This window comes from Chinchilla lanigera, unplaced genomic scaffold, assembly GCF_000276665.1.
Source record: "Chinchilla lanigera isolate Chin_1 unplaced genomic scaffold, ChiLan1.0 scaffold00014, whole genome shotgun sequence".
In the NCBI taxonomy this organism is placed as follows: domain Eukaryota; kingdom Metazoa; phylum Chordata; class Mammalia; order Rodentia; family Chinchillidae; genus Chinchilla; species Chinchilla lanigera.
Genome location: NW_004955415.1, coordinates 30,467,154 through 30,483,247, shown reverse-complemented (window position 1 = coordinate 30,483,247; position 16,094 = coordinate 30,467,154). Strand labels below are relative to the sequence as shown.

The 16,094-nt window shown below is 51.5% G+C and overlaps 1 protein-coding gene across 1 annotated transcript; it reads right to left on the bottom strand.

The window, feature by feature from the left end:
• Nucleotides 1-889: 889 nt before the first annotated feature.
• LOC102006026 (cystatin-13-like) lies at nt 890-9,743 on the bottom strand. The gene is made up of 4 exons (XM_005380973.2): nt 9,682-9,743; nt 7,121-7,453; nt 2,922-3,035; nt 890-1,039 (listed from the first exon to the last, which is right to left on the bottom strand). Exons 2-4 carry the CDS (start codon nt 7,349-7,351, stop codon nt 956-958), a joined length of 429 nt encoding a protein of 142 aa, XP_005381030.1. The 5' UTR covers nt 7,352-7,453; nt 9,682-9,743; the 3' UTR covers nt 890-955.
• Nucleotides 9,744-16,094: the final 6,351 nt, after the last annotated feature.

Below are 16,094 nucleotides of genomic sequence, written 5' to 3'. Positions count from 1 at the left end.
CCTGATTTGGAGATGAGTCCTGGTGACTTTCTGTTACCAGCAGGACCAACCCACGTGGCCAGCCACACCCCTCCAGCCAAATGGAATAATGGGAGAGTCAGGCGCCACAGCTCCAGTCTCAGACAAACAGGCCTGTCCACACGCTCACGCATGTGCAACCTGTCTGTCCACACACTCATGCACACACTGCCTTTACACATACCTATGCTCGCGTAACCTGCCTGTACACATGCCCAGGCACATGCCTCCTGCCTGTGCACACCTGCCCATGTCCACACAGCCTGCCTGTACACATGCCCAGGCACATGTACCTGCCTGTACACATACCCATGCTCACACAGCCTGCCTGTACACACGCCCAGGCACATGTAGCCTCCCTGTATACACACACCCTTACACTCACACAACCTGCCTGTACACGCACACACATATACACACATGCAGGTTGCTCTCTAAGTACCATTACTCTTGCACGTTTTCTACCTCAATTCAAAACAAACCCAAGCCTCTGAAAGGCCCGTCTGTATCTCTGATCAAGTCCGGGGTTTGGAACCACTGCTTCTCAACTGGGAGTGCAGCTCAGTGGTCAGCAGTGGCCTCCCATGGGCAAGGCCCAAGCTCCCATGCCCAGCCCTGGAAAAACCTGCTGTTTCCGAGCCACGGGCTGTGCCTTTCTAGGACTCCTGGAAGGCGGTGTCTGTGGAAACCCAGGCTGGACACATGAAGTAAAAAAGACTTCTCAGGCCCTATCGACAGCACCTACCATGCCCACAGGGTAGCATCCACATGAGCACAGGCCACCTTGGCGGGAGGCAGCACTCCTTGCCAGGGCTGCCTACCCTCGGCACCAGGCCCCAGCACCCAGAGACAGAGCAGAGCCTGAGTGCGGTTTGGGCATCTCAAAGGCCTTTACTCCTCGCCAAGCAGAATGTATATGCGGAGAACCAGAAACCCACTAGGCATCTGTGCAGTGCTTCTTCAGCATGGACAGCTCAAATTTCCATGGCTTAGATCTAACAATAAAAGTGCAAAAAAACACCTAAAAGAGAAGAAAGGAAGAATTAGCTTGTATGAAAGAAAAATGAAAAGAAGGAAAGCAAAAGCAGAAGTTCCCATTGCCAGGCTCCAGGACCTGGCTCCACAGGGGAAGACACTGCCAGACCCAGCCGTGTGCTCCGCAGCTCATGACCAGGCCTTGGGAGAGGTGCCAGCCTCTGATGGAGACCACTATGAAGCAGCTCTGAGCAGGACTTATACTTACCGATTGGCTTTCCATGTTTACTTGTGAGTCACTGGTCCCTACTGAAGTCTGTAATGGTGGGTGAAGCCATGAGGCCTCAAAGGACAACATAAGGTCACAGCTGAGAACGGTTGGCTCCACCCCCATTAGCTAAGAGGAGACGGTAGCTGCAGGCATCTCACTCCTGCAGTGAAGGCCTTCCTGGAGATAAATACTTCTCCTAAATTAACATAAGTCTCACTTGGGGAATTCCATAATGAGTTTCCCAAGTCCTGCCCAGTTTTCTGCATTTTCTTCAGTATCCCCCTCCTTTATTTGAAAACCTAATAAATACAGGCCCCTCAGGGAAGTCTTTTCCTCAACCTAGAGAAACTCCAAATCTGTAATAAGGTTGAGCCCTCCTGGAGCCCTAAAATCATTTCAACTGTCTCATCTATTTTTAAATTTCTTTTTATTTATAATTTTTAAAAATTTTTTGGTGTTTTTGAGACAGGGTCTTGCTATGCAATTCAGGTTGGCCTTGCGTTCACTTTGTAGCCCAGGCTGGTCTCGAACTCACAATGATCTTCCTGCCTCAGCCTCCCAAGTGCTGGGATTATAGGCGTGTGCCACCATGCCTGGCTGCCTGTCTCATTTATTTAAGCCTTCACCATCCACTCATTTGGGAGATTGTGGGCCTGATCAGCCCACAATAACTAAGGGATACTATTAACGTAAAACCTCATTCAGTGTTCACCGCCGAGGACCAGGCCACTGCCAACCCCTGCTCTGAGCCGCCATGCCTGCCCCTACCGCTCCATCATGTTGGAGGAAGCCCATGTACAGAACAGCAAATCCATTTGGTCCTGAAGGTCCGCATCCCAGGAAGACCTCTGTCTGTGACAAATCAGGACAATTGAGAACTTTAAAAGTTTAATGCAGTGATTCAGCAGGGGGCCAGGGTCTTCATTTTGTAAACACCCTCATCCTGTACAAGAGGACAGGGAGATGGTATGAGTGCTACATCCGCTCTGGTGGTGGTGGGGTAGCCTGCTTACACTATAAGGGAGGAAAAGTGTCTTGCTCTCCCCTGCTTTTCCTCTTGTTGCTTTTGCTGTCTTCTGCTGCCTTGAAGTGTTGCCCCTGTGCCTGCCACCCTGCCTTGGAGCCAGCTGATTATGGACTGAAACCTCCACAGACAGTGAGCTTTTAAATAAATCTTTCCTTTCCCTCCTTAATTTTGGGCATCAGGTATTTTGTCTCAGCAATGAGAGAAAAGTAATCAAGACAGGCCCTTAATGGGGTGAAAAAGATGGGTGGCCAGGTCTCCGCAGGACCAGCCAGGGACCAAGACCCAGATACAGTGCTAACTATCCAGACATCTGTATAACCCCACCCCAGTACGCACCCCCGGGGCAGAAACCTTGTCCAGGACAACACAGCCCTGAGTGCAAGGCAGTGAAAAATAATGGACTGGTTTTGCTTTAGGCCTGTGTGTGTGCATGGCGTGCACATGTGTGTGAGCGTGTTTGTTGCTGGGGTGAGGGCGTGGGTACCAACCACGGATAATAGAAACAGTGCTGTGAGTCCTGAACCTGGCCGTCCACAGCAACCAGACATGGGTGGAGAGGAAGTGAGAGACTCAGGTAGGTTTGACCTCAGACCTGCTCCAGCTGGCCACCCTCCATGCCTCAGGTCTCACCTTCTGCATGTTGGGATCCTTTTGAAACAAACAGTGTTCATTTTCTCCGGCAGCCTTCTTGCACATCGTTCGGGCAATTTTGGCTTCAATATAGTACTCCAGGCTGTCTGTGACCTGCCGGCGAAGAGTTGGAGAACAAAATATCATAAAGCACCGCTCAGCTGGGTGAACATGCCATCAGCCTTGGGGACAGGACCATCTCCCTGCCTGTTCCCTCCTCCACATCTTCTTGCCAGATGTTTTTGGATCACTGGGGGATTCTGACCTTGATGCTGATCCCCATCTCTCCTCCACTGTGATATGTAATTTAATGCGATGGCAGCTGTCCCAAGGATAAAGCCAGGACACTACTCCTGGAGAATGTCCCCTGGGAAAGCAAGGGACTTGAGAAATACATAGTGAAGTGGGGCACATCACCACAGCTGACCAACAAATACCAAGGGAGATGTGGGGTAGCGTTAGCATGCTCCAGAACCCTGGAACAAGCCCTCCAGCACTACCTGATCCTCCTCCCAAAACCTTCCACGTCTGTCAACCTCACTCTGTGTGATGCAGCCTGCACAAGCCTAGCCTCTGCTAACACAGGCCAGCCACATTTCCACGTGTGGGGACACAGTGGCACCAGAGGGAACCAGACTTTATGGTTAGGACAAGCACAAGAGAAAGCAAGATTTATAAGACATATCAAAGAGAATGGCCAAGTTAAACTGTAGGGGACGGCGACTCTTAGCATATCATTTTAAGATAGAATATTTCTAGTGTTAATGCAAACCTCAAAATGTGTGTTGAGAAACATCCCGGAGGGGTTGTAGAAAGTTAACTTTGCAGTTCTGACTTTGCCCTGGAATTCTTCTCCAAAGACAAAGAACACCCAGGCCCAGATAATCACGTATGACCCTGCCTGGGTTGTTTCATCCCTTCCCTAGCCCTAGATAAACATTATAGCCATAAAGGAAATGTATGGTTATCTAAAGGGGGACATACAGAACAGAACAGAAAGTATATATCATTGTGGTTGGGCTCATGACCAGAGCCTGACCCGGTTACATGGCACAAGGAAAACAGCATGTGGCCAGGGCTACAGCATTCCAATCTGTTACCATGGAAACAAAAAATGTATATAAGGTGGAAACAAAGGCAGGCAGGGGCCCCACGTTCCTGACCTGCTAGTTGGGGAGGTGTGGTGACCAGTCTAAAATTAATAAACTCTGTTTGTCCTAAATAGAGTCCTTCGGTCTTCTGTGGAATTCAGCCCATTTGCCGCTACAAAACAAGCAACTGCTTCCAGAAAAAGCAGAGATAAATGAGGAAATGTAATAGATGTTTTTGTTTTATTTTGTTTTGTTGTTTTGTCTTGTTTTGAATCAAAGTCTCACTGTATAGTGCACATTGGCCTTGAGTTTACTATGTAGCCCAGGCTGGCCTCAAATTCATGGTGATCCTCCTGCCTCAGCCTCCCAAGTGCTGGGATTATAGGTTTGAGCCACCACACCCAGCAATGTAATAAACATTTTAGAAACTCTAAAAAGATTGCCTGGGGACTGAAGAAAATGGGTGTTGCAGTGAATTCTCAGGTGCTCCTGAAGGTTACTGTCCCTCTGCGCCTGTCCAATAGATACCCAGGGCTGGGATCCTGCAGATTGCACTCACCTTTAAAGCACTGGGAGACAATCCTGTTGGGCCTGACACCTCATCACCCGAGAGCTGGAATCTGGGATAGAGGACAGGGGCAAGGATTTGTGTGCCCTCTGATCCAGCCTATCCACTTCTAGACTTACATATGTGTGCAAATAAGTGCATAGGGTCCCCATTCAGGACCCTCAGAACCTCAAAGCAACTCAAGAATCAAGATAGAAACACCAGGGGCTAGGGATTTAGTTCAGCGGGACAGCGCCTGCCTGGCAAGCACAAGGTCATGAGTTCAATTCCCGGTACTGGAAAGAAAAAAAAAAAGATAGAAACGCCAAGCAATTTTGGTGTTTTCATATAAAGTGCTTTGCAGCAGAGCCCAGTGAGCATCTCAGTATTCCACACACAAATAAGATCAGGCAGAATTTTTCTTTCTGGGCCCAGCTTATGTCACAGAGCATAAAGACCAACTGATAAAAACTAAATTTGCACAGTGAACACATCAAGGGACCAAATATGGAACATGAGGACTAGAATTAATAACACTGTATCATATTTGGAATTTTTGCTAAAAGAGTGGATTTTAGGTGTTCTAGCAACACACATGTAAAAAGGATAATAGATGGATATGCTAATTAGGGCTATTACAATAGCAATCACTTCACCATATGTATTTCAAAACATCATGGTATACACCTTAAATGAACACAATAACATCTTTCTAAAATAAAAATAAACACTCCTTTGGCCAGACATGATGGCACATACCTGTAACTGCAGCACTTGGTAGGCTGAGGCAGGAGGATTGCTGTGAGTTTGAGGCCAGCCTGGGCTACATAGTGAGTTTGAGGTCACCCTAAACTGCATAACGAGACCCTGTCTCTCAAAACAAAACCAAATAAAACACCTGTATGTAGGGGAGGGGGGTGACGCATGATTGCTGTGTGCAACCAAAAGCGTGAAGTTCACAAACCATGTAGAAAGAGACAATCAACCCAAAATAATGTATGAGGTAGGGCTCTTTCCAGGTCCAGGAGCAGAGGACAGCGTGGAGCTGAGGGGGTGGGGCTGGGCACTGACCGCAGTTAGGTCACTGCTCTGTCTACCTCTGCTGTTCTCCTTCCTCCAGGTCCAGCCGGGCTGACCTGACTTCCGCTCTCCCTGGCCCGGGGCTCCTACCTCATAAGGGCACAATGGTTTCTCTCAGAACTAGCAGTCCGCAGCCTCTCTCCCGTAGCACAGTCAGGACGCAAACCTCTCCGAGGGTTCTAGCAGCATCCTCTTTGGTTCTTTCTTTTAAATCTGGGGCTGAACCTGGGACTGCACTCTGGTTGTCAATTTCCTCAAGCTCCTTTGATGAAGAGCAGCTTCCCAGCTGTTTCCTTTCTCTTTCTTTCTTTTTCTTTGTACCCGGAATTGAACTCAAAATCTCACGCTTGCCAGGCAGGCACTATGCCACTGAGCTATGTCCCTGGCCCCCCAGCTGTTTTCCCTGTCATTTGTACTCCGTAGCCACTGTCTCACAGCCCATGCTAAGAGGTCACACTTACAGAGGTGGCTGATAGGCTCACAGTGAGGAAGAAGACTTCTGTCACCTGGCCATGTCTCAGCCCGGCAGGGTCCTGGACAGCCGCGCACAGTGCCTGGTGCTCAATGTTAATCATAGAGGACACCTGCTTATCAAAACATCCCCTGGGAAGCAACGCCGGATGGGGGTGACTGGCCTCTGCCACCAGGTCAGTAAGTACCAGCAAGGCCTTTCCCAGCGTGTGCCCCATCACTAACTGAAGGGGGATGGCCATGAGCATGCAGGCACTAGCCTTCGGATGCAGGTCTCACTGACCATCTCATGGCTGCAGATACATCCTCTCCGGGCTGCTGGGCTGTCTATCAAGCCCTTCCAGGTGCTTGATTCCTGCTGCACTGGCAGCTGGACGAGTGTCCTGGTTGTTCAGTGTCATCACGCATGCCGAGGTACACAACTGGCCCCATACATGGCCACCTCAAGCTGCCTTCCTGGACCCTCACCTCCATGTCTTGATGTGATGGTATCAATTTGAAATTATTTTAATGGATATTTTGTTTCATCTCCACCCCAGAATAATAACAAATGAAATATAATGTTGGGAGCCACTGGAGCTGGTTAGTGGTCAAGCAGTCAATCTACCTCAGTATTGAAAAAGGCATCCTGCCAGACAATTACAGTCGTTAGTCGCTAGGCAACATCACCCCCCATGATACTAACTTTGCAAGAGTATAAAATAAACGCCCCTACTGTTGAAGTCAGTTCTCCTGCTCATCAGGCAAGAGGTAACTCCACCTGACCCCAGCTCTTGTCTCTTTATTTTTCTCATACCCACCACTGTTTCTCTCTGGGGTACAACGAGAGACCAACGAGGTACACTACAATACAATTAATTTTCTTGCCAAACCCTCTAAAATGAAATCAGTACAGTCTGGCTGACAGTATCCTGTGGCCATTTCCCATTCTTAGTGGCAGTAGCTGCCCATAGATAAGGGTCCTGCCCCACCAGGACAGAAAGCAAGAGAGAAGGAGCGCGCTCGCCCACCTGCTCCTGGGACTTCAGAATCTCCAGCACGCGGAAGCTGTACTTGTCCTTGCTGGCCTTGTTGTAGTCCTTCATGGCGTACCAGACTGCCTGCTGCACATACACGTAGGACGAGGAGATGTCCTGGAACGGCCGCACCACCTTCGAGGAGCTCCAGGCTTGCACCACGCTGGACTCAAGGATTGCAGCCACCGTGAGGAGCAGCAGCAGGGCCCAGCAGAGTCTGGGCATGGCTCCGCAGCCACGGGCACAGGCCACACGCTCTGGCCTTCTGGGGCAGGGCCCTGCTGCCTCTGCAGGGTGGACACCCTCAGCCAGCTTCTGGAGGCAGTGCTGTGGGTTCAGAGCAAAGCACCTTGGTCGGCGTGGCCAGCAGCTTCTCACACTAATGCACATGTACTTGGTCCTCATCTCCGGCTGACACACAGCATGGAGGCCCCGGGGATTTGGTAGCACATTTGTTAACCACAGCAAACCCTTTCAGTCACCCTTGCATTTCAGCTAATGGGGTGGCTCTTGGGGGGGCCCCTACATAATTTCAAGGTAGGGGCTGGGTGCCAGGGGAACCAACTGACAGGTGATCACCTGGCACTTTCAGCCCCACCCGGATGACAGTGCAGAGAGGGTGGAGACTGAGCCAACCACCACCGGCCAGTGACTCAGTCACTCGTACCTACCTACGAGAGGAAACCTCCAGGGAACCTGAAAGACAGAGCCCCAGGGCCCTCCAGGTGCTGGATGCCTGGAGGAGGGGTGGACATGCCACAGAGAGAACAGTACTCCATGTCCTTACACAGCTCCAAAACCCACATGGACACTGAACTGCCCCTGTGACAGCATAAAGGATGGCCCTTCAGGAGGCCATCAGCTCAGGGTGGTGTCTCCACACCTTCATGAGGGCCTGGGCTCTCAATGGAGCGGGGAACCACTGTGGGTGGCTTTGCAGTAGGAGCCCTGTCTGTACCGCCAGCTACCGCCCCACGGTGATGCAGCACAGTAGCTCCTCAATCCTGGACTCCCCGGCCTTCACAGCCAAGAACCAAATCACCGTTTGCTTATAATTTGCCTACTCTGAGGTGTTCTGGGGACAGAAAATGGACGAAGACCACTCAATCCGAGGAAGAGATTGGGGAGCCTGGGCCAAGCAGAGGTGCTGGCAGTGAGGGCTGAGCCCCAGGCCTTTGGGGTTCTGGGCTCACTGTGGCAGCATCAAAATCCAGGGGAGCCACGGACACCCGTGGTGTCCACAGAGCCTGGAGAATCGCCTGGCAGCAGAGGGGCCGAGTGGTGAAAGCAGATCATGGTTGCCGTCGCCTCTCATGGTCCAGAAAGGAGACAAAGGAAAAGAGGAGAAATCTGCAGTCGGCGCCAGATGGGCTTGGCCACTTTCTCTCAGGAAGAACTCACTCCCTGCATTCTCTGCACCCTTTTGCTTCCCTGCCAAGGGTCCCCATCTCATCCTCAAGTCCCCCTGCATCCAAGGAAGAGTGTCAGATCCTCCTCAGCCTTCCTTACCCCTACTCCATGCCCATTCACCTCCTGCTGCCCAGCTCCCAGAAGCAGCCTCGAGTCCACTCTGGAGGCTCTCAGAGGCTGCTAGGTCTGTGGGGTTGGGTCCCGTTTAACTACTACCAGCCCCCACAGGAGCCTCGGTGTGAGTCACCCCTGCTTCCAGGAGGAAAATGAGAGAAGAAAGGCAGAGCAGGTGCCTCACACCACTGGATGGAAGGAGCTGTACCTGCCATCTCCCACACCTTCATTGCAGATCCCAGCTGGCACATTGCCTTAAGGACACACCACTCCAGTGCTGAAGATGAGCCCCGGAGGTGGGTCATAAGGCAAGGGCAAAGTGATTAGCAAGGGCTAAGCACAGACTATGAGCAAGCAAGTGGCTTGAGAGACACCAGCAGGGTCCATACAAGGTGAGTGAGAAGCAGAACGAGGCTGAGCAGGAAGAGAAAGCAGTGGCACAGCCAGGGATACAGGGAAACCAGAGGTGCCTGTGGCTCAGCGGCCTCTGCAGAGCCTCCCTCTGGCCTGTCCTCTCCAGGGAGCTGAGGACTCTCCCTGGACCGCACGTCCCATAGTCTCCGCCTCTGAAGGTTTGCACTGCCCGCCTCATTTACCCAGGGCCAAGCATGCATGGTCCAAAAGTATCAAGTGGGAAATTCCTAGTGGACTGTGATGATTGCTCTAGTTTACTATTAGTTGTTTTTTTATCAATAAACTCTTTCCCTGGCCTGTATACACAGGAAACATAGTATGTACCATGTTCCTGCTCTGGCACCCACAGGACTGGGATGCCCCACCTCAAGTAGGGCCTGCTGTACCACAAGCACCTCTGGGTGCTCTGCCCCAACCCAGGTGTCGCTGTGCTCCCTTTGTCCTCCATCAGCCCGAGCTGACAGCCAGGCAAGAGAGCACCCTAGGTCCCCACAGTCACCAGCTCCTCTGCCTGGCCTCCTGCTGTGGGCTCTCAGGTGCCCCCTAAGGTGGGCCCCAACCTTAGGGTGACACCGGGCCACACACAGCCCTGCCATGCAGTCACCACACAGACCCACCTCGGAACCAGGACTGGTACTGGTCCACTGTGAGGACTTGAGCCACTGGCTCTGGTCCCCACCGCTCCAGCCCCGGACAGGTGGTTCACACCCTGCCAGGCAGGCATCTGGTGGAGCCTGCACTCTGGGCTCCTGTGCACCACAGCCCAGCCTGACCACACCTGGCCACACCTGCAGCCCCTTTGTGAGGTCAGTCACCCTCTGCTGCTGCCCACTGCCCTCTGCCCAGGGAAGTGTGGGCTGGGGCCCTGAAGCCCCTCAGCTCCACCCCACACCTGCTGGGCTCCTGGGCTTCACCCTCCACAGAAATTTCCACCAGTCGCCCCATGTGACCCAGTGCTCAGGGGCAGGACAAGGCACCAAGACCATGCTAGGGAGGGGAGGCCACGGGGGCAGGGGGCCAACCACTGGCAGGAGCTGTGCCAGGAGCACAGCAGAAGGCATCAGTGGACCATGGACATACTTCTTGGTTGTCTGCCACTGGACCCCAGAGCCAGATGATCCCATGTGGCCTACCAGCCACACCTTTCTTCAAACCTCTTGGGCCTGACCTTGCTGTCCTGTTGCACTCTCGGTCCCAAGCCAGATCCACAAGGGATAGACTCCCAGCCACCCCGCAGCAAGGGCGGCTCCAGCAGAGGATGCCACCCCCGAATGCAGAGGGGGATGTGAAAAGGGCTCAACTAAAACACACCAAGTGGACAGAGATCAGATTTGGCAGTGGGACAGGTAGAGAATATGTACCCTTGAGCCAGAAGTCACACGGGGCCAGATCCGGTGAATAAGGCAGATGAGGACACCGGATCATGTTTGTATGAGCTAGCTGCCTTTCCATTGGATGCACTCAGCAGCAGCATTCACTGTATTTATTATCAAACCCCATAGATACAAATGAGGACTTTTCAGAACTACTTCAGAAATGGCGAGAGTATGGGATAAGTATGTTTGAAGTGAATGGAGTATTTTGAGGGAGGGTTAATGGAAAAGTCCTACTGCAATTTTTAAAAATTTAAATGTTTACCATTCTCTTGATCACACCTTGTATGCTTTATCTTCTCAATAATAAAAGTTCAAGTTGACCAACAATAAAATGTCAATATTCTCCCACACATTGGGAGAAAATTTAACCACAAGACCAGACTAATTAAAATCCCCAGGTCAGACTGATAAATCACCTTCCTGCCTCTTGGCTGAGGGGGATCCAGAGGTCTTTGTCAACAGCCATGGATTTAGCTGTCTCTGCTAAACATTTAAGAGCTATATATTTACAAACAGAAATCTTTGCTCACATGCATGAAGTTGGCAAAAAAGTACTTGCTGCAAAATAGTTTCTAGTACTTAAAAAACAAGACAGAAAATCAACCCAAATATGTATCAAGAGCAGAAGATTAAAATGTATGATATCTGTGTTGGGGAATGTAGCTCAGCGGCACAGCACCTGCCTGGCAAGTGCAAGGTTGTAAGTTCGATTCCTGGTACCAGGAAAAAATAAACAAAAAAACAAAACAAAACAAAAAAAATGTATGAGAGCAATGAAATGCAGTCTAAAGGAAATGAACCAGAATACATGCACGAGATGAACAGAGAGAGATCTGCTAATACACTGAGCAAAGAAGGAGCCCGATGTGCTGAGATTTAGGATAACGATTTATCCATCCCAAAGGACAGGAAAGCAGGCTATCCCGAACCATGCACAGGCAGGTTCCTGGGGGAAGGACTGCACAGGAATTTTACTTTTGAAGTTAATTATTTCCATAACACTGGCTCTCTTCCTAAGCAGGATTGCTTTCATTAAAAAGGTCAGAAGTCCAAATCAAGTGTAGAGTGAGCACCACAGCGTGAAATGCAGGAGCCCAGTCCCACTCATTCCCCACTCCAACACAGACGTCACCAGAGATAGATGGACAGAAGCCTCAGCTTACCACCAGCTCCACCTCCTCCTGCCTCCTCCTGCTGCTTCAGCAGGGGTGGAAGGATGGGTAGGTAGGTAGATAGAGGATAGATAGATGACTGATACATGACAGATGATGATGATGAAGATAGATAGATAATAGATAGATAGATAGATAGGTGATAGACAGATGGTCTGCTGGTTACTTCTGCCAGTTTAAAGTTTGAATCAGGCCTCTCCTCTGGTGTCCAACCCCAGGAGCCCCTCGGGAGTCTCTGTGCAGGCTAAGGTGTGGTCAGCTGGCATTTTGTCTGCCCCTCCTTCTGCCAATTCAGTGCATGCCTTCCTGCTCCTGTGACCAAACTTTGCCCATGGGATGCCCTACCACGTGAAAAGCCGACGCTGACTCACGGAGGTCTAGAGTAGGGTAAGGGTTTTTTTTTGTTTGAGATGTGACTCTCCGTTGGGTGGCAGAGGGTTGATTAAGTTTGGCGGAGGTGGTGTGGCCAGTTGCTTGGGTAAAGGCCTTGGGACCCTGCAGGTGTGGGCAGGTGGCTTCTGCTTGACATAAGCAGACAAGAGGGACAGAGGTGTCCAGCTGTGGGGCTGGCTGACTTCAGGAACCTGAGGAGGGAGGCAGAGGTGTCCGGAAGTCAGGAGGGGCCACTGTGGTTTGTACTGGAGTGGGATGGGGAGGGCAGCTGCAGGCAGGAACTGTCTTGTTCCATTGCTCTTCCCAGATCTGTTCTCTGTGCCGTGCTGTCCAGCTGAGCCGCCTAACCGGTCCATGAGGAACAGGCCAGCCCCTGCCTGCACACGCTGCTATGTCACATTGCTTGCCATGACCTCAAACAGCACAGCAGGGTGATCACCCTGCACACAGATCCTGTGCTGACCATTCCTGAGGTGGGGCAAACCCAGAAAAAACTTATACAGTTGACAGGTGTTCAAAGGGAATGAGCCCTGTGAGACAATGTATGCATGCATGTGTGTGTGCATGGGTGCATGTGTATAACAGGCAGAGAGAGAAACAGAGAGACAGAGGCAGCAGCAAGGACCTGGGGGAACAGAGCATGTCCCTGAGCAGAATGTTTGACCCTGATTCCTGGCATCAGCAACACAGTCAGCACGCATAGGAGTGATTGACTGAGGGGCAAGGAGAGGAGTGCAAGAGGGAAGACAGGGAGAAAGAAGAGGAGAAAGGGAGAAAAAAATGAAAGTCCCGTGGGCTGGGAGTATGAGCAAAGACAGCTTTGCCGTGAGATGGAACAAGGAGCTGGCTGGGAGGGAGAACAGAAAGGGAGGCACTGCTGTGCTCCTGGAGCTTTGCATTCCTCTTTCTCCTCTTCTTGCTCCTTCTGCTCTACCTGCTCCTCCTCCTGCTCCTCCTCGTCCTGCTCCTGTTCCTCTTGCTCCTCCCGCCCCTCCTCCTCCTCTACTTGCCCCTCCTTGTCCTGCTCCTCCTGCTCCTCTTACTCCTCCCTGCCCAGGTGACACAATCACTTCCCCAGGAATTACCTCTTGTCCCTTACACCTGCCTGGGGGAGAGCTACACCTGGTGCCAGAGTTCCCCAGCCCTCCTCAAACAGGCCAGGTGCTGCAAAGACACTGCACCGAGAATGTGTCCTTGTCCTTTGGCCATCGTGTTGGTGTCTGCTCCGTTTTGAAGAAGTGTCATAATTTGGGGTGCATTTAGGTCCAGGATTGCATCTTCCATATGACTTTCTGGTGACACTCTCAGGGCTCTCTTTAGTATGGCAGGAGGTATTGCTGGATCCTCTGTGTGGTGGGCACTGGGGTGAACGGCTGGCAGGGCAAGGTCACAGAGGGAAGTGGCAGTTGGCCTGCTTGAGGGACTCGGTGTGGATCCCCTGACTCTGCAGCCTCTTACCAGGGTCTCCACAGATCTGCAGGTTAGCAATGACACAAAAGTGCACGTGGTAGCTCCTCCCTAAGGATTTACTAGCTTTTCTACTTTTATGCTTTTGCATTTTCCCCAGTACCAGACACCATCATTTCTGGTTCCTGAGACTCACTTTCACCCCTCTGCTCACAGTCTTTCTTGATCATTGTTTTATAGTTGTTCTTTCTAAACTTTATCATATTGGACCTTGGTTCCTAAAAACATGGAATCAGCTGTCCAATAGTGGAGGATATAAGCCAATCACACTCCCGTGATCACTGTTTTCTTTGGAGACACACATGGCCCTGAGAGACACCAGGCACCCAGGATTGCTGTGCAGAGATGGCCTTGGGCTGCAGCAGCTGACACTCTGCAGCAGCACCCTGCACCCTGCACCCTGCCATCCTTGGCCTGTTGGAAGTTGTAACAATTGCTCAGCTAAGGAACAAATGTTCCCAAGGGCTGGCACATCTCCACTGCCTGGCAGGAGGAAATATGCTGGAAGTGGTGGGGAGGGGTGTCAGAGCCCAGCAATCCTTCTGCGCTGTGTCCCCAGCAACCAGGCCGACTCCACCAGTGCTCACAGATGCAGGTGTCCAGATGGATCTGTAGCTCAGACCAGGGGAGAAGTCACCCCAGCCCTGCCTCCACACCCTAGGAGCCAGGTTCAGGGTCCCCCAAGGTGTGAATGGGTGACATGGTGACAACCTTCAACTGGATCATGGTAGCACTGAGTCGAGATCTCAGTCTTGTGAGCTGGCCTGGTTCGATCCCCTTTCAGTGGCCTGGAGGTCCCCAAAACCCAACCCTGCTTTGGTCTTCATGTTCCCCTGGCCAGTTCAGCTCCCATGGCCCAGCCAACACATGACACCCATTTTACTTGTGCTCCAACAAGGCAGAGAACAGGGCCTGTCTGGGGGTAGAGGCCCTGCTGCCTGTGGAGCGTAAGAGGTGCGGGGAAACATCCCTCCCTCCTCGACACCCCCAGCCCAAGCTGGGCCACTGTGCACACCAAACCCCTCCGTCATCTATCCACACAGCTGGCCAGGCCCTGGCCTGCCAGGGACATAGAAGAGGAGGCAGGAAGCTGCAGCCCAGAGGCAGGGTGGGGACAACAGTGTGCCTGGCACCTGTGTATGATCAGGTTCTACAAGGGGTCCCACCCTAGGGGAGGAGACTCAGGCTCTGAAAGGATGAAGCAGCTGGGCAGAGCAGGGCAGAAAGTCCCAAGGCCCACTGAGGGGTGTCCTCGTACAGAAAGCACCTGTCCTCTTCCTGCAGGTATACATGGCCTGCCCAGAGTGGGACTTGCAGACCTCCAGTCACCCTGGGAGGGGTGATGAGAGCAAGTACAAAAACATGGTGAATGTGCACATTTGAAAACATTATTACAGTAAGAGACATATTACCATGAATCCCCTCGGAATCTGCCCTCTCACTTTGAACATCATCCTTGCCACTTTCTGCAGCAGTGCTGGAGTCCTCTTTCCTGAGTCTTAGTGGTGCTGTCCTGGCTGCCTCAATGTCCTGAAGTGATTCCAAATGTTTCCTTTCCATGGTCATTTTGACGTTGGGGAAGAGCCAGAGGTCACACAATACCAAGTCCAGTAAATAAGGTGGATTATGTTTTTAAGAGCCCGCCTTTCCCTTGAATGGTGCACAGCAGCAGCATTCACCATATTTTTGATCACACCTCATCAAGCTCCTCAGGAAAGAGACACTTAGACCTGCAGAAAGTGGCAAGAATGATGAGCTGAGTGTGTTTGAAGCAATGGGAAATATCTTGAGTGGGATTCATGGCAATGTGTCTTTTACTATAATAAATTATTTTAAGTTTCAACAGTCACTGTGTATTTCCATTACACTTCTGTGTACATGCATGCACACACATGCACATGTATGATTCTAGAGTTCAGAGGATATCGCACAACACCATAAAATATCTCTTGTAAAGATAAAAGTTTTAACTTCAGCCTAGCACCCTGAGGCAGAGCTCCTATGGTCAGAAAATGAATACAAAGGAAGCACCAAGTGGCCATAAAAGCACAGGCCAATTTCCCTCTGCATGTTTTGCTTCACAGAGTCACAGAACAAGTGTAGCTGGGGGACAGGGTGGATGTGGGCCCTCTCTAAGCCTTGCATTGGCTCCAAGGTGGGAGACTCAGCCCTCCGCCCCTGTCAGCCTCCACCACACAGAGGCCAGAGAGTGGAAGGCACTGTGATGCCGCAGTTCAAATCTCAAACGTCTCCCAAAGTCTTCTATGTCCAGGGGCAGGGCCTGGGAAGGTGGCCAGCCCATGGGGGGAGTGTGCTCAGCAGTGGATGCATCCATTGGTTAGCTCAGGGCTGACTGGGCTGTTAGGAAGTTTTGGGGCCTGAGAAGAGGGGTCACTGGGTGGCTGACCTTGTAGGATGCATCTCCAACCCTTCTCCTTCCTCTGTCTGTGCCTGGCTGCCATGGGCTGAGCAGCTCTCCTTCCCCTGCCAGACCCTCCACCATGCCGCTTCTTCCTGGGTCCAGCCAGCTTGGGGCTGAAATCCCCAGTGCACGAGCCTAATCAAACCTCTCCTTTAGTGGATATTTTGTCCCAGTGACCAGAAGGCCAGACTTGGGCCTCT